This window comes from Pelmatolapia mariae, linkage group LG4 (assembly GCF_036321145.2).
Source record: "Pelmatolapia mariae isolate MD_Pm_ZW linkage group LG4, Pm_UMD_F_2, whole genome shotgun sequence".
Taxonomy (NCBI): Eukaryota; Metazoa; Chordata; class Actinopteri; order Cichliformes; family Cichlidae; genus Pelmatolapia; species Pelmatolapia mariae.
Window position 1 is genome coordinate 15061992 of NC_086230.1, and position 19668 is coordinate 15081659.

Below are 19668 nucleotides of genomic sequence, written 5' to 3' on the forward strand. Positions count from 1 at the left end.
ATTCATCACGACATTGATCAAATGTGAAGCGTAGTTTGCTGCTTCTTTTGCTGCTGGCTCGGCGAATTTTGGTTGGAGAGAGACAAAACCTGCAGCTCAGAATCAGCGCAAAAAAGACGGAAACACAGCGCGGACGGTGGGCTCGGTGAGCTCCGACAGCGTGTCCGTCTACGGGCCGTCGGGTGAGAAAGCCGAGAAAGACAAAGCTGATTCTGATGCGTTGGGTCCGCTCTGTGTTTACGTCTTTGTGTGGAATCCGTTAATGAATTGATATCTACGGTGGCCCCTAGAGACAAAGCACGCACAAACTCCAAAACACTTGCAAACTCCAAAACACTTGCAAACCCCAAAACACAACGGAAGTGCTCCAGGACGCTAGGGGCAGTGTTGAGCTTTTATTACCTAGTAACTACACAAGCCATGAAGTACCAATGACCGACGCGCTTCCCAGGTTGCCTAGCAACCATGATACTAACCGCTGGAAACGTGTCATACAACTTTGTTTGACAGAAATGAAAGAGAACATATTTTGTTCATTTGTTTGTTTGTTTCTACAAGAGCTTTGTGTGATTTGATAAGTATCTGAGGCTGAGACCACAGGACAGTAAAACATGATTTTTGGGCTTCATTTCTGTACTGAACAGTCATTTAAGATTAGTTAGTAAATAACAATTTGCTAATGTTGTTCATGAGACTAAAGTCATATCACTTTGGTAATGTAAATATTATATGGCCAATATTATAGTTATTATATTAATCATTATTAGTTATTATGGCAGTTAACATGAACTCTGTGTTAAATACTGAGCTTACAGATTCAAGTTGCAGTTATTTATATGTCTTATCACCTTAAATCTTCACTCAAAGACAAGTATCTTTGACAGTGCATATATATATATATATAAGAATTTAAACCTTGGATGCATTAGTTGATTAAAATGACCTGATGAGATTGTTTTCTAGCAATATGTAATTAAAGAAAAATTGTTATCATTTCATGTTCCAGCTGTTCCTTAAAGAACATGTTTCTGATACCATGCCATTTAAAATTTGAACTTATCTTTTATACATTTTACAAAATTGTCATTTTTGTATTACTACGCCAAACTTCCATAAGTGGGTCAACAACAATCTGCATTAATTTCCTGTGGAATTTCATGGAATATTTTGATTCTTAGTAACTGTTACTGTCAGGAATACATATTTTGTGGGTCACAAAGAGTATCACCCCTTAAGAACAGTACATGCATATGGCCTGAAGATCTTCTGTATTTGTGATGCCCACATCCACTATGTAATTTTTGGAATATTTTACACAGGGAGATAAACAGGGGAATTAGTTTAGAAGAATTTGTGGGAAACCACTGTCCAACAGTTGTGTAGTAGACTCAGAATGACAAAGACAAAACATTGTCACAGATAACTTTTTCTCCTCTTGCCCAGTGTGTCCTGGAGACACTATTATGGGGAATCTACAATAGGTCAAGGCAGACATCCTTGCTCTGATGAAGGCTTCTGAGGTTTACAGCATAGAGTTTAAATTGAATGTCAGCCTTACTATGGTCAGCTATATCGGGAAAAAAGGACTGGCTATTGTACTTCTGAAAACAATGTATTATAGCAAAATGGTGGATGAAAACACCAGAAAGTGAAAAAAACACAGTTGATCACATTCTACAACAAGACCAAGGAGGTATAGACACCATGGAGAAGATGGTTGGCACCTCAACCTGCCAGTGTAAAAGACTGGCCCTTAACATTGACACCCTGAAAGGCTACACCTTTTTCTGTGCAGCATCCAGATGTTTAAGAATGGTATCATCAGTGCATGACACGTCTTTCTCACTGAGCTCTCAGAGGAGCTTTCTACAACATAAATGAGGAGTTGACTGGAAGGTTTTCCCCAACTGCAAATCCCAACCAGTGATGCAATGGGAAGGTGTGGCGGTAACAAAAGCCATAACTTGGGCAAAGGAAAAAAGCAGACAAGGCCAACCAAAGACAACAAGATTTCAGATCCAAGTGATGAAGATCTTAACGTCAGCAGTTGGTATAGGAAATGCAATGGACCTGTGTGCAGGGATTCCAGCCAGACTTTGTCACAACTCCATACAGTGAGGGGACAAGGCACACACACAAACACACAAAATGGATGTTGATATTGCTCTATTACTGTTGTGTTTTTTTCTTTTCCAATTTTAAAAATGTTTTCAAAATGTTTAAAAAAGTGAAAAACAATATTTTAAAAATTAAATAATTTTTCTTTGGACCAAAATATAGTACACAATGTAATAAAAATGATTATTCTTAACCAAAATGAAAAAGTGAAATAAAAAACAGTCACTAATGCATCTAAGGGTTGATAGTGTATATATATGAAGACTTTTACTCATGAATCAGAAATGAATCGGTGACTACAATGTCAGAGCAAATTATTATTTATTATCTAATAAATCATAAACAAAATTTGCGCATTTAGAAGTGGTGTGCAGAAATTTGTATGAGGTGAAGTGTATTCCTCTTTGAGGAGGAGTTGATACAGATTCTGATATTTACATATGTGTTGCCAAATATAAAACAAGAACTACATCAATGGTTTACACAACTATAGACCAGGCAGAGAGATATGACTCTTATAATGACCTGTCCTGATTTTATGTTTTATTTTCTTATATTCTCAGTTCACTGGGTTGGTAAGGAAAGAACATTTCTTTTCCAAACACTTTGGCAGACAAATTATAGGCTTGAAATACAAATGCTAACCATGTGTTTGTAGGTACTGAGGGTCAAACTCTGACAGAGTCTGAATCAGTGGTTAAAAGGCCTGGAGACTCTCACAGACTGACCTTTACATACTCAGGGGTTAGTAGTGATTATGACACTGCTTAAATCAGACAGGCTGCTGGAAAAGGACTGGAATGGGTTTCTTGGATCAACAGTGGTGGTGGCCCCTCTTACTCTCAGTCAGTCCAGGGCCGGTTTACCATCTCCAGAGACAACAGCAGAAAGCAGGTGTATTTGCAGATGAGCAGCTTGATGCCTGAGGATTCAGCTGTTTATTATTGTGTTCAAGACCCACAGTGACACAAGAGGAAGCAATGCACCATAAAATCTCATTACACAAACAGGGCAAACAATCTCTGAGTTGGTCTTCCTAATTAAATGTTTTTGTGTATGCACAAAAGAATGTTTGCAACACAACTTTCATCTATAACAATTAGTGGAAGAAGAATTCATATTGCTTTTACAGTTTGTCATTGCCAATCTGTATCCAAAGCAAACTTCCTTGCAAACTCACACTGATGTTAATGCTGTGCTGACTTGAATGTTCTGTTAATTTCAACAGAGGAAGCTCCCATCACTCCTATCAGGTAATTCCTTTATCCCAATATGCAAAGTGAGCTTTTCTAGCAGTCTCCTATAAGAGTTGACATTTTTTTCTCCACATACACTACCAGTCAAAAGTTTTAGAACACATTGAAAATGAAACATTGAAAATTATGCAGTTTAATGTCTTATTGCTCTCTGATATGAAAGCATAGTACAAATAAGCAATTTAGTTATTTCATAAGCAAAAAAAAAAAAAAGAAAAAGTCATGGAATCAATTAATTGGCCAAAATCTGTTCTAAACTTTTGACTCATCAAAGTAGCCACCTTTGGCAGATATAACAGCTGAACATACCTGTGGCATTCTTTCTACAATAGAAATCAAACATTCTTCAGAAAGTTCTTCCCATATCTGTTGCAGAAGTTCCCATAAATGTTTGGCACTTGTAGGTTGCTTTGCTTTCACTCTTCTGTCCAGTTCATCCCAAACCAGCTTAACCTCCTAAGACCCGAACTCTTCCACGACATGCATTTTTAATTTCTCTTTGATATTTGGGCATATTGGGGCCAGATGAATGTAAAAACAAAGAATTTCCAGATTTTTTTTTTTAACCTTATTTTTGTTTTTAAGAAAAATGAGGGCCACAAATGAGGATATTCATTTAAAATTTTGATAGAACAGTAGCAGTATAATGTCCTCGTAAGTGGATATCAGGCCCATGTAGAGCAAAATTGAGTATTTTGGTCAAAATAACCAAAAATGTGATGTCCACATATGTGGACGGCAGGTCCTAGGAGGTTAATGGGGTTTAAGTCTGGAGACTGTCAGGGCTCTAGACTAACTTTTTGACATAGGCGCACCGGTACGCCTAACTTTAAAAATTTAGGCGTACCGGCACAAAAGTTAGGCGCACTCAAATTTTTCAACCGCATCGCTTAACACTGCAGTTTTACATGTGCACTTTCTTTGGGGGGGAAGTCCATACAGACAATATTCATTTCTAAATTATTAACTAACAAACTTGTGCTTAAAGTGCTTTGTCAATATTGTAGAAAATGTTAAACTTAATCATCATCTCGGCTCCTCTGACGACCTGTTTGCTGCTGCCTGCTGCTGAATGGCAGTGGGGAGAGGGGACACTTGGGCAGTGCATTTATTGCAGCATATAATGTGTTTTCTGGATACACTGCTGCTTTTTCAGCATTCAAAGATTGATGGCACCGTGTCAGAGCACTAGCTATGAATTTCAGACGGATCAGGCCTTAACTTAACACAAAAGTTATCAATAGTTATTTTCATCTTCTCTTATCACCCACAGCTACATCCACTTCTGTCAGGCCTAGGCTGATCACTAGGGCTGGGTATCATCACTGATTTCTATAATCCATTCGATTCAGGTTCTCAAAGTCCTGATTCGATTCAATTTAGCCTCAGACAGTCAGAAATATTATAATTCTGATCATTTATCAGCACTGATACATGTGAGACTTCATCAGAATTGTGAACATCACAGCAGATGCCTTTGTGTGAAATTAACTGAGAATAAAACACAGAAAAACATGAAGGAGATTTTCCTGGTCTGGCGTTTTATAGCAGATGACCTTAAAAATATTCTGCAATTTTGCATAATTTTAAAAAGTTTAAATTTCTTCAGTATTGAACAGCAGAAATTAGGCTTAAATTAAGTGAAAAAGAAAAGAAAAAGACAGCGCTGTAAACAACGGTAGACTGGTGGGTAATAAGCGAATGGATAATGCAGAAAACAGAGATTTGAGACGGGAAACTGTTCTTGAAGTACAGAGAGAGAGAGAGCTGTGCATGAAGTGTGATTTTTATCGTGGTGGAAGCAAAACAGCAAAAGTAAGAGGGAATTCATGACGACATTGATCAAATGTGAAGCGTAGTTTGCTGCTTCTTTTGCTGCTGGCTCGGCGAATTTTGGTTGGAGAGAGACAAAACCTGCAGCTCAGAATCAGCGCAAAAAAGACGTAAACACAGTGCGGACCGACGCATCAGAATCGCTAAGCTCCGACAGCGTGTCCGTGTTCGGGCCGTGGGGTGAGAAAGCCGAGAAAGACAAAGCTGATTCTGATGCGTCGGGTCCGCGCTGTGTTTCCGTCTTTGTGTGGAATCCGTTAATGAATCGATATCGCTTTATTCAAGCTACTCACCTCCCTCTTCCACCTGCACTTTCAACAGGACCACGGCCAATCAGAGAGGTCCCGCCCCTGACTATCTCTGATTGGTTTAGTCCACGATAGGGGCATAATGTGTGTCTGTTGTTGACCACATGGAGAGTTGCAGAGATTTTTTTTTTTTTGTTACCCGAAAATATTTGGTCGCACCGGTGCGACCAAGTATTTTTTTTTAGTCGCACCACTGAAAAATTTGGTCGCACTCTAGAGCCCTGACTGTGCTGGCGTCTCCATGTTTTCAAGCTTACTATCTCGTTCTTTTTTCCTGAGGTAGTTCTGCCATAGCTTGGACTTATGTTTTGGGTCATTATCTTGCTGTTGGATGAACCCCTGACCAACTAGGCGTATACCAGAGGGTATTGCATGGTGCTTCAGAATTCCGTGGTAGCCATTTTGGTTCAGGGTGCATCTCACTCTGTACAAGTCACCGACCCTGGATCCAGTAAAACAGCCTCTGACCATCCACACTTCCTTCTCCATGTTTGACAGCTGATTCCACACACTGTGGAGCCATCCTGTCTTTTCAAAGGCGTACAAAGAGCTTGCCTGATGATCCAAAGATTTAAAATTTTCATTCAGTCCATAATACATTCTTCCAATCTTCAGTAGTCCAATGGCGATGTTTAATGGCCCAGGCAAGCCTCTTCGTCTTATTATGATGGCTTAGCAATCATAATCCTGTCAAACCTGCAGCTCGAAGACTTCTCTTCACGGTTGAAACTGAAACTTGCTTACTATGACCAGTATTAAACTGTGCTTGAAGCTGTTCTCCTGTGAGCCCCTATCACACAAGCTGTTAACTCTCAGAAACTTTTCCTCTGACTTAATAGTAGCTTTGGGTCTGCCAGACATCTTCCTGTCAGAGCCCCAGTTTCTCAAGTCAAGTGGCTATGTTGCCATTCCAACCATGTGTAGTGGTACAGTACACATTGAAACGAGACAACGCTCCTCCAACACCATGGTGCTAAATATGACATATAACAGACAATCAACACAGGACTACATAAAATGCAATGTGCAAAAATTGCAGGGAAACAAAACAATGACAGTGCAACACCAGACAGAACGGAACGATACAGACACAAGGCAGTGCAGACACAACAGTGCAATAGAAATGTGCAAAAGACTGAGCATTGTGCAAAAAGTCACTTGGTGTTAGGTAGGTTAGAAGTTGTTTTCGTGTGTGTGTGTGTAAGATTGTGCAGATAAGTGCTTGGTACTGATGTGTATGAAGATATGTGTGTGCGTGTCAGTCTAGTCACTGAGTGTTCAGGAGTCTGACGGCTTGGGGGAAGAAACTGTTTCGCAGTCTGACAAGTGAGGGCCCAGATGCTCCAGTACCTCTTGCCAGAAGGCAGCAGGGTGAAGAGTGTGTGTGAGGGGTGTGTGGTGTCTTCCACAATGCTGGTGGCTTTGCAGATGCAGCAGCATTGTCAGTTGGCTTTTTCTTACAATTTTGTGGCATCACACTACTTTCTGTAGTATAATACTGCTCACTATGCTCACAAGTGTATGGTGCCAACACTGTTTTTCAGCACTGCTTTTATGCCTAAAGAGGTGGTTTGTAAGTATCACATGAGCAAAACGTCCATCCTCTCTATACACACAAGACTGCCAAAAAAGAGCAGGGAGAAATTTTTAGGGACCCACACCATCCAGCTCACCCTCTGCTCAGACACAAAAACTGTGCGTGCAATCGGAGACACAGCAGAACGTACATCATCACACACAGAACAGGGTTTTTCAACAGATTCTTCCCCGCAACTGTCAGACTGATGTCAAAACACAAGCACTGAATGCTCAGCACAACACTTAAAACATTCAGTCAGACTGATGGCAAACAAAAAACACTGAACACTTAAAATAACACAGCACTACTTTGAAAAAATTACTGATTAATATGCAATACTTACTCAGATCTGTGAAATGCGCAATATTTTTATGCGAAATGTGCAATATTATGTATACAATACTATGATAATATTTATATATAATATACCATTTGAACTCTCACCAGCAAGTACTTGTATCACCACCCAACCTGTACAGTGTTTTTTTTAAATATCTTTTTAAATTGTAAATACTACTAGAAGGTTGCTCCACTCTTTGCTTGATCTCTACTTTCCCTCAATTGCTTTGTTTCTACCTTTTAAAAAATGTGACTTGACCTAGAGAGCTCTGCACAAGAATTCTGATGTGCATGGACTGTTGGTCCTGTGCGCAAATGGCAAATGAAAATCTTGAATCTTGAAGTAACCCAAAAAAGTTGAAACAGCTGCAGTAATTAGAAGCACCAGCTTTCAAGGCTTGACCAACCTCCATTGCTGCAGAGCAGCTTTAAATTGTTAACCCATTTTGCGTTCTCCAGAAAGGCTTTTTTGTATAATTACGAAATGTACATTATTTTTCAGTTTTGGGTAACCTTGCCTTTTATTTATTTATTTATTTATTTATTTATTTATTTTTGCAATTTCAAGCAATTCATTAGACTAGAATGCTTTGAATTGGAATAAATAAGAAAAATTGGAGTGTTCTAAAACTTTTAACAGTTAGTGTATGTGAAATGTCAGATGCTGACAAAGCCAGCCTCTGTGAATGTGCAGCCAGGTCAGCCTCTGACCATCACCAGTTAGGTCTCTTAGTCTGTGAGCAGCTGGAGGACTTATTGGATCCGAGAGCCTGTAGGTAAAGGACTGGAGTGTATTGGAAGTGCACATTATGGATACAGCACATACTACAAAGATTCACTAAAATACAAGTTCACCATCAACTTAAACACTTCCAGCAACACAGCTACTCTAAGTGGACAGAATATGCAGCCTGAAGACACTGCTGTGTATTACTGTGCCAGAGTCCACAGTAAAAGTTATTAAAGTTAGAAAACTTTAAATCATGTGTGAATCATGTTCAAATTAAATTAAATTTGTTATTTTTATAATAAATGTCAATATAATTTTTAAATAAGTTTTTCCCAGATTTTTAAAACATTGTACTAAATGAATAAATAAATGCTGTAGTATTTATTTATTTATAGCCCGAATAATGTGAAATTTGTTGCACAGAAATTTGTATGAGACAGAATATGTTTCTCTTTGAGGAGTAGCCGATGCAAAATGATATTTTGTCCATTTACTGCTTCTTTTACAAGCATTATGCTTTGACAACAAATTATATGCTGTATACAGACACTCATTATTGACTCACAGTGAAACTCTGGCTGAGTCTGAATCAGTGGTTAAAAGTCCTGGATATTCCCACAGACTGACCTGTACATACTCAAGAATCAGTGGTGATACTCATGCCAGTTTATCATCTAAAGAGACAGCATCAGAAAGCAGGTTCATCTGCAGATGAACAGTTTGATGACTGAGTTTCCAGCTGTTTATTATTGTATCAGAGAGGCATAGTGGCAGAAGAGGAAGCAACACTGTACAAAAACTCACAAAAAGAACATTCACTTTCAGCAGTTCACATTTTAGTAAAATAAACTGCACTTGAATATTATCAGCACACTGAAAGAAACAATAAAAGTGCAAAGGCATTCAACATATTTAGCATCAGTTGAGCTTAGTAAGTGTTTTGATGGCACTGTTCATAGTGGCATAGTAAAATGTAAAATTACCTCAGAATCTTATTTAGCTTTCAGACCATATTACCCCATGTTTTAAACTTTTTATCACTTGTTACAGTCTGCAGGAAAAGGGCTCACAGGGATTGGATTTATTCCTTGAAATTCATACTGCAAAGATTCAGTAAGTAGCAAGTTAAGCATCAACTTCGACTCTTTCAGCAACACAGTGAGTGATTGTGCAGCCTGAAGACACATCTGTTTATTACAATGCCAGAAAATCACAACAATGTAACACAGATCATAGAGAACATAGAGGACCTAGTAGAGCTGCTCAGAACCCCTCAGTGCTTGTTTGTAACATGGAGGCAACAGAGGAGGAGCCCTCAGACCACTGATCAATTCAAGATCATTTTTCTGAGAAAAAATTGCCTTTCACTGCTTAAAATATGTATATTATGTATTTTCTGAAAGCCATTTTTTTTTCTTCTGAAGAAATAATCAAACTCAGTCATGCTGAGTTGAACATAAAGGCTTGAGTTTGGTCACATCCAATTATTTTGTTCCCCTCCTCCCTTTTCAGAGGGGTAAATGCCAATCTTAATGATACTTTAAACTGACACTGTAAAGCAGGATTAGCTGGATGTTTTCTGTCACAAATCCTTAAAGCACTTGGGTGGCACAGTGTGTGTGTGTGTAACAATACTCCATTTCAGTCTGTGCTGTACTGATATGCACTGTTATAAGTGGAGGTATGCTCACATGTTGTCAATAGCGACTTAGTTGGCTTTGTTAAAGCTCTAATACATTTTTTTGCTTAACTTTTTAATGTTAAAATTCGTAAAGTTTGAATCTCCCTTCACCTTTTTAAATTCCATCTCTAATCATTTTTTTTAATCACAACAGCAAAAAAGATTTTTCTCTTGAATCTGTGAAGTGTCTGTTCCATACTGCAGCCATTGATGGTGTTACAGCTCTGAGTCAGCTTTGGGCCATCAGACGCACACACTGGAAAACCAGCACCTGGACTTCATGCAGGAGAGACGGCCTCAGTGATGATGGACTCTGCATCCTCTACCTCCTAATCTCTTTCTCCTTTAACACACAATTAAAATCACTCCAAAAGAGTGTAAACTTACTGAGGAAGTCTCTAACTTGTACACATTTGTACTTTTACTTGCTTTATGAGTTATATTTAAGAAGAGTAAAGTTATTCACGTAAAGTTTTTATTCTTCTGTATTTATTCTTTTGTATCATGTACCACAGTCATACTGAACTTTACAAACCTGGTGAATTGGAGAAAAAAAATCGTGTGTGTGTGTGTGTGTGTGTGTGTGTGTGTGTATATATATGAATGAATGAATCGTTCAGCTTCAGCAGTATTTCTGTTCATCTTATGAATTCCAGTCTAATGTCAATTCACTGTTCGAGTTCACTTTTGGTCTTAAACTCCAGAGAATACCACCTGGTTCAACAATCTTTTATCTGATTATTGGCAAAACAGTTTTCTTCTGAGAGATGCTCCTGAGGCTGAAATTGAGCCCAAAGAAACAACAATAAAGTTTAGTTCCTCTGGGTTTTCCATGGAAAATTGTTTTATCACTCACTCAGGTGACTTCTCCAGTGTCACGGATGAGTGATGAATGTATCTCCCACTGGAAACCATTGTGTCCAGTTAAAGTCAATCGACTTTTTTAAGGAGAGTTGTTAGATGCTGTGCTCATGAGGACAGTTTTAACTTGCAGCACAACACAAAGCTGCCATAATGGATCAACAATCAAAACACGTAATTGAGCAGAATTAAGTCAAAATGTAATATCCTCATATGATGACACATCACACACGACCCAGCATTGTTCTAAGAATGCAAACTTTCTTATTGGAAGTTTCCACAACTGCCAGAAAGGGACAGATTTCTGTCTGGTCTTAATGAGTGGTCGTTGCTCTCTCGTTTTCCCTGGAATTGCTACACGGAGGATGTAACACCCATGATAAGCACTGAGGTGTGTGTCCTTGTCAGAAATCAGCCATCCTCAGTTTCCAGGTTAGGAAAAGTGGAACCAGAAGATATTCAAATGCATCTCTCCACAGCTGCTGATGAATTCTACAAAAAACAAAGTTTGTTAAAAACATTTGCAGGTGAATCACCACTGATTTATCAGTGACATCCATTTACTCAAAAATTACTGACAAGTGGAGAACTAGAATATATAGTTTATAATTTCAACGTCCTGTACAAAATGGAGCTATATATGACAAATGTGCTTGTGGAATTTTTAACAAGGACCCTACAAAACTTTACAGTACTCGTGCTGCCAAACTTCTGATGGCTAGGTGTGCAGTTCCTGCTTTAAATGCATCCACTTTTAAGATTAAGAAATCTAAGTGATAAGAGGCCAGAAATGTTTAAACTTGCTTATGAACCTAAATCACTGAGGCCGTCTCTCCTGCATGAAGTCCAGGTGCTAGTTTTCCAATGTGTGCGTTTGATGCCCCAAAGCTGACTCAGAGCTGTAACACCATCCATGGCTGCAGTATGGAACAGATGTGGGTGTGTCCTCATTTCCCAGAGTCCAAATCATCATCAAACAGCCCTACAGACACAAAAACATGAAAATATAAACCAGCGTCCGCTTCACTGCGGCTGCTGCACCAATCCGTCTGTCGATCTCCGGCTCCCTTCTCCCATCACTCATGAACAAGACCCTGAGATACTTAAACTCCTCCACTTGGGGCAGGAACTCGTTCCTGACCCGGAGTGGGCACTCCACCCTAACCTGTTTAAGTTCCTTAAACAGCTGTACAAAATCCACTAGTCTTTATCCTGTCTACATGTATCTGACAATCAGTTATATATTTTTGATCAGTGGGTTTTGGTCAGTGGTTGTTGATCAACATAATGATGCAAATACTCATGATGAGTATTTGCATCATTATGATTAAGGAACTGACCTCCCAGCCCATTGTTCCTTCAGTGGGCTGATTTCAGTCATTATGCAAATGTACTGTTTATAAGATTTGGGGAAACCTGCAGTCAGCTGAGACTGAAAAAGTCACAAATGTTTTTCCCACAAAACGCTACGTCCAGATGAACAGAATCAACTGTTGGAGAGTTATATATTTTAGTTTTTCTCATTTTTTGAATTTTTGTACAAAATAATACACAATATATTATTTGTCCCAATTTTTAGTCAGTGTAAAAGTGACATATTTAAGAACATTCAACATTGTAGACTGTTGTTGTATGAGTTATCTACTGAGGGATGTATTTGTGTTACATCCTCTCCTTTTATAACCTGTAGAGTGACAAATTTCCAAAGACAAGAAGAGAGAGCAGCTAAATTGGGTCTTAATGGTACTGCAAACAGAGAAATGGTTAGGGCCGCAGCTATCCACTGTGTAACTCAAAAAACTTTCAGGCAGTGTTTTAAAACTCAACCATGATTCAAAAAAATAAATGGCATGTGGCATAAACGATAATCACACTAGGCAATCTTTCTTCTGTAAAAAACTTCACATCAGATTTACAGAGGAATTTATCAGATCAGATATTAGATCAGATATTGACAGTGGCTGCTAGAATTACACTAAAGAAAAGAGCAACAGTGAATAATTCATATGCTTTACACAAATGCTTAAAATATAGTAAACAAAAAAAAGGATTATAGGTTCTTATTATTAGATAACTACAGGCCAATCCACATCCACAGCACCTGGGATCAGCAGCCCATGTGATACCAAATATGCAAAATGGTAGCTTTTACAACTGGTTGCATTTTAGTCTGTTGTTACAAGATTTGAGAACTAAAATCTTTGGCAAATTGATAAGAAAATATGGATGTGGTACACATGCAAACTGACATGAGAAATTTAAATGTGCACTTTGTTTCTCTTACTGGCATAAACACACCTCACACCTGGTGTTTGTGATGCTCTGTTGCTCTTTGCATTCTTTCACTTCTGTGTTTTGGTACTTTTTTGAGACCTGGTTGTTACTCAGTGCTTCCGCTTGCTGCTTGCCCTGATCACTCTGCCTTATCATGCATAACAACTGTGCAACAGACTTCCTGCCCTATTTTCACCTTACTGAACAACACTACACAATGCAAAAGTACAACTCTAACATAGCTTAATGACAACTGAAATTGAAGAGTTCTGCATTCACCAGAATCTGAAGGTATGTATAATTTAGATAAGATTAATGTTTTTCTTTGTTGTGTTCACACATGATATTTATAATGAGTTATGTAAATCAAACTAATCTCTTCTTTATTTCAGTGCCATGGATTGTGTCGCCAAACATCACATTGTGCCCAGTCTCGGATGGGGAATTTGGAATCTCACCAGTAAGGCTCATCTGCTAAATGGCTTCTTTCCAGACAAACTGGCTTTGGAGTGGTTTCAGGACAAATCACCACTGAGTCAAAACAAGAAGCCAAGCAGAACGAAGCTACAAAGTGAAGGGACAGAGCAGAAAACCTTTAGCCTGAGCAGCAAACTCTCAGTGTGGGGAAAAGGATCAACTTTTTCCTGAAAATCTAATCACAATTATACTGAATATAAGAAGAGAATAAACATTTGTCACAGTAAGTATGTACAGCTACTGTCTCAAAGCCCATATTCAACATGAACATTTGCAGGTATATTTAAAGCAAATTAAGAACAGTCTCAAGATAAAGTTTATAAATTAGCATGTTTTTCTTTAATTCCACAGAAATTCACCTTCCATTCATGTAAAGATTCCCAAGTTTAAGACTTAAGCGTCAGACTCTAATGTGCAAGGAACATGTTGGGTCCACACTAATTTTGATGCCATGATCTCCTGGCTGATTAATGGAGCGCCACAAATGAAAAAAATGTGCAGAGAGTAAAACACAACTCTTATTATCAGTAAACTTTTTCCTTGAGTTGGTGGAAGCAAGTAAAGCATTTAACATGCAGAGGAGAGCAAAAGTGTGTCAGATCTGCTGAGAAGACTATAAATATTGCAGGTAAGATGATATTAAGATTACAGGAAATTCAGACATCTTATGACCAAAGAGGACCTTAAACAGTATTTTTGATTTTTTTTTTTTTTTTTAATTGTCCTCCAGTTTAAACTCCATAGAAATCAGGATCTTGCCCAGATCTGCTGAAGGGAACAAGTCAATGGTGATTTAAAATTTAAAAAAAAAAAAAAAAAAAAAAGATTTTCCTGAAGGCTGAAGGCCCTGGCCTCCTTTTAATCAGTAGTCAATTCACAGTCCCTCAGACGTACTGGAAGAAAGACAGAAAATTTACCTGCAAAATCAATAAGTTTATAGTCAAACTCTACCAGCTATATTTTTGGTAACAAGCTACTCGTGCTTCCCTTTTAGGCAGCTGATTTAACTTTGTTGATTTATACTTTAATGGTTTCTGTTAAATAGATTAATTGATGCCTTGATTTGTCTCACTTTAGTGGACCCATCAGTGGAGCTTCTTCTGGTCCAAAGTAAGGAGTCAAGATCACAGACACTCTTATGCTCTGGATGGGTCTTCAGCGCTCACATTAGATGGTTTAATGAGTCTCAGCAAAGATCTCCAACAACCAGTGATATCAGCATGAGTGTAGATGGACATGCTAGAGTGACCAGTCAACTTATAAGTGATCACTCTGAGTGGAAAACAGGAAAGATCTTCACTTGTACAGTATCTGACAGGTCTCTGAATAAAAATATCACAAGAAATATCAATCTCTGTTCAGGTAAAGTGAAAATACTATTATTGTTATGCACATTAAGAATTGTTTTGTTTTTGTTTTTGTTTTTGTTTTTTTTTGAGTACCTCCATCATCCTCACAGCTAGTTGGGGTTTATGTTCAGGGACCATCACCTCTGCAGCAGCCTGAGAACAAAGGACCCGTGACTGTTATCTGTCTTCTGGTTGCCCCTAGTCTTAATGATTTCTCCATCACCTGGAAATTAGCTGGCAACAAAATTCCTGACTGTTATGTCCTTACTAATCCTGCAGTGAGTCACAACAATGGGACAGAGACTCAACAGAGCTTCTTTAATGTGTCAGCAGAAAATTGGGATGCACATAAACAATAGTTTTGTGAAGGAAAACGTCCATGTTCCAATCAGGGCAATGAAGACCATATAAGCAAAAACAGAGGTAATGTTAGAAATGTAACAAACTGCTTACAGCTCTTTCTAAACTTCATGTTCCTCTGGTTGTGACTATATTTTTATGGTTCTCTCCCTTTAGTGTTTTTCAAGACCTTAATGTGCCAACAGTGAAGATAATGCAACCAAGTGCCTCTGAACTTTCAGTGTCTGACATCCTAACGCTTGTTTGCCTAGTGTCTGGATATTCCCTTGCTAACATCAAAGTGTACTGGGAAGAAGATGGCCAGACTCTCCCATCCATGCATTATGTTAACAGTCCTCCATGGAAATACTGAGGGAGCAGCTCTTACTCTGTCAGCAGCAGACTAAACATATCCAAAACTGAAGACAAAAGGTCGACGTATTCTTGTGTTGTCAAACATGAGTCATCTGAAGCACCTGTTGAAGCCACTATAACTGATGTGTTTGGTGAGCTGCTGTTTAGCATTTAACATTAATCTTTTATTTCTATTATATTAATTTGAACAAAACTGATTAAAAATGATTAACTGATTACTAAAACTGTAATGCACATTTTTCCAGCCTCAGTGATCTACAGCCAACCATCAGCCTACTTGCTTAAGGGCTCTAATTAACTTGTGTGCCTGGTTTTTGGCTTCAGTCCTGTATCCATTAACATCACTGGGTTTCCAAATGGAGACACAGAACTTCTGAACTACAACACTAGTGACCCCAAAGATGCCCAGATGGAAATTTCAGTGTCCAGAGCCACCTTGACCTGTCCCAAGTAAAAGAAGTGTGATTTATTTGATGATATTGAGCATGCTGATGTGAGCTGAGGAAAGCTAGAATGCAGTTTTCACCCTCATTGGTTTATTCATCATCACCACCTTATATGGTATCATAGTTACATTGATTAAGGTAAGCACCTGTAATTTAATTGTGTAAAAGTAAGATTCCAGTCCAATTTTTAAATTATACTGTACTGTACTATAATAATAATAATAAACACCATGTTTATCCTTCAGAAAATTGCTTCATGCACCAAGATATTGTAATTCTCAGATTTTCCACAAGAGTGAGACAAAGCTCCATGTGCAGAAGCAGCAATGTAGTTTCCACCTCTATGTAAAAAAAACTACTCATGTTTTAATTTCAAGATGCCGATAAATGTGTTGGTATGCCAGTGGTGTTATGAAGAGGTGCATTCATTTAAAAGCACAAAGACTGTTGTTGTAACCCTTCTTCTTTGCAAACATATGTAGTGTCTTTGTAGATCTGTACACTTCCTGTCTTTGAATGAATTGTATTTGTGTACTTTGTGGGTTTAGAGGAATTCACAACTGGCAGGGAGAGCACTAAACACACTAAAGCTTACTATTAGCAACCTCTTAAGTGATCTGTTGCGCATTCAGACTATCCCATATTTTCACATTAAGAAAAACACATTTATTAACATTGGAATACCAGTATTTAATACACTACCAGGACACACCTTCTCATTTAATGCTTTTTCTTTATTTTCATGACTATTCACATTGTAGATTCTCACTGAAGGCATCAAAACTATGAATGAACACATATGAATGACCTGACATCATGGCTCGTCCTTGCCATAGCATTTGTGTTGAACCTCATCGATTGCTTTTTTGCTTTCCCCTGAGTTCCTGTGCTGCTCACTATTTCACCATGTACCAGGACACACTGATTGATGGGGAGTTAATAATACTTAACACTTTATCTGTCTCACTCGTTCCTCTCTGTTATCATCTCATCAAATGTTACAGGTCAGAGTAAGGAGTCCACTCCTTCCAGTCATGTAGAAAAAAGACCTGGGGAGACTCAGTTTCTTCTGTAGAGGATCTGGCTTCAGTTTTGATTGCTGTGTTATCTGGTCTTATCTGATCTGGGTCAGAGAACCTGCAGGAAAACCCCTGGAATTGATTGTGAGCGGCTTTTTCAACTTCCAGCAGAAATGGTTATGCAAGCAGTTTGAGAGGATGTGTAGAAATCAGCAGAGATGATAGCAACAGCATGGTGTATTTGAGGTTGTCCAATTTGAGGCCAGAGGACTCTGCTATTTATTACCGTGCCAAAGAGAAACACAGTGGTTAAAGCAGCTGAAGAGGCTTTTCAAAAACATCCTGCCATCTATTTTTAGAAGAACCCAGAGGAAGCAGTTGTTCATCAAAAACAGGGACACCTACTGATGAGACAGTTGTAAGAAATTTCTTTAATAAAAGAGATGATAATGATAATAAGAAACATTATTTAGAAAAAAAGCAAATATTGAAAATAATGGACATGGATAAAAAAAAGATTGCCACCTATCAGACGTTTATTAAAACTTTTTAATTAAAAATATTTTTAATAACAACAGAAGCTCCCATGCTATCACCTTGAGTACCAACCTGTTCTCTGTAGCTCTGCGGCTGCTGGATCCTGTGACTCTCACTGAAGTCGAGACACTAACAGCAGGATCACAGCACATTAAGTGTTACTGTTATTACAGTGATATTCAATGTTTTTTCAAAAACATTTAAACATGAACAGTTGGCACAGCTTTCCTCTTGAAATGTGCACTTACTGAATACTGAAAACAACATTTACTAAAAAAAAGGAACTTTTGTGGCACAGGTCTAACTGTATATCTTTGTGAATGTAGAATAAGATTTGAAATGTCAGTTTTATCTTTTATTTTCTGTTTTTCTGTTTATGTTTTGAATACAAGAAATCAATTAAAGAATGTCTGAACTGATTTGACAAAACCAGTTTTTTACAATTCTTTATATCTCTTTAGATCCCTTATAATCTGTCAGCATCCATCTATATGCAAAGCAAACTTCCTGACAGTCGACTATAAAGACTTGAAATCATGCCGCCAGTTAAAACAGAAGAAGAGAAGTTCTCATCAGATTATCTTGAGTACCAAAATGTTCTCTGTGGCTCTGCTGCTCCTGCTGGCTGCTGGATCCTGTGAGTCTCACTGAAAAAAAAAAAAAACCCTGAAAGAATGATCACAGCATACTGACTGTTACTGTTACATAAAATATGTTTTCTCCACAGGTGTGAAGTGTGAACAGCTGACACAGCCAGCCTCTGTGATTGTGCAGCCAGGTCAGCATCTGACCATCACCTGTCAGGTCTCTTATTCTCTGAGCTACTATCGGACAGCTTGGATCAGACAGCCTGCAGGGAAAGGACTGGAGTTTATTGGAAGTGCACATGATGGATACAGCATATTTTACAAAGATTCACTAAAGAACAAGTTCACCATCAACTTAGACACTTCAAGCAAGACAGTGACTCTAAATGGACAGAATATGCAGCCTGAGGACACTGCTGTGTATTACTGTGCCAGAATCTCACAGTAATACAAAACATCAGTGGAGCTCAACAAAAACCTCTCACAGCTTCAACATGTGTAACATCCTTCATCACTACAGGAGCCCCTAGACTACAGAACACTGTTATCTGCTGCATGTCGCTGTTTAGCGCTGGAGATTGCCATGATAATATATATTCTTTTAAAGTTATAGTTATGAATAAAGTTTTACATTTTATATTTACAATTCAACCTTAGTAACTTGCTCAATTTGACATTTTTTCCTGTAAATTAAATGACAACAATATATTTTGATACTCATTTATATGAGAAGTTCTTCCAGCTAAACGTTTGTGTAAAACCACCTGTAATGATTGTTAGAATTGGTTGTGTTTCATTATTTGCAAAAAAAAAAAAAAAAAAAATCTGTAATGATTACTAAGCAGGCAGGACTCATGCTAAAGTTCAGTGAATTTATTTAAAGTGAATTAAAATACAAACAAAAGCTTGGCACTAATGAAGGTCCCCGTAGGACAGGGCTGACTTTTCCACAAATCCACACTGATACACAGATTCTCTCATAAAAATACCAAATAGCTCTCCTCTCTTTAACAGAAATTATATTTGTCACTTCCCATATATTTGTCCTCCCAATGATATCCTGATATTAATCTTCAGGCTTTGCAGTTTGCATGTTTTCTCTGTTTCAATCATCAGAAAAGATGGAAAAGTTAATGACCCTGTGTTTCTGGCTGCCTGGAAATTAGGTTAGGCCCTCTGGCTTTTTAAAAGAAATCCTAAGGGCACTTCACATACAATGTGATGACAGCACTGCTGTGCCCAGAAACCCATTATGTCCAGTGGCTTGCTCCGCACCATTCTACTTGTCCTAGTAAAAAAAAGGAATGACAGGGACCGGGTGAAGATCATAGCAGAAAAAAAAAAAAAAAAAGTACTACATGCCTAACAGGGCAGCCAGTGCAACAAACATTTCAGGTCATTTACTCAAACTAGCAGTCTGGGTAGCTCTGCTTCCTATATGAAGCTATTATAATATATCATTCTATTCATCTGTTAGTTGTGTGGTGGCAGATTTCTTTTCTCATGTATTAATCACATATTTAAGCATATCACATTAGTTATAGTAATATCACTTTCTCA

General features: G+C 38.2%; 1 gene segment (V, D, J or C); it reads left to right on the forward strand.

The window, feature by feature from the left end:
• The first annotated feature begins 14712 nt into the window (after positions 1-14712).
• LOC134626657 (Ig heavy chain V region 5A-like) lies at positions 14713-18764 on the forward strand. The segment is given in 6 exon segments: positions 14713-14818; positions 14937-15228; positions 15322-15650; positions 15765-17128; positions 17983-18158; positions 18249-18764. Coding segments are annotated over 2 exon segments (351 nt in total).
• The last annotated feature ends 904 nt before the right edge of the window (positions 18765-19668 follow it).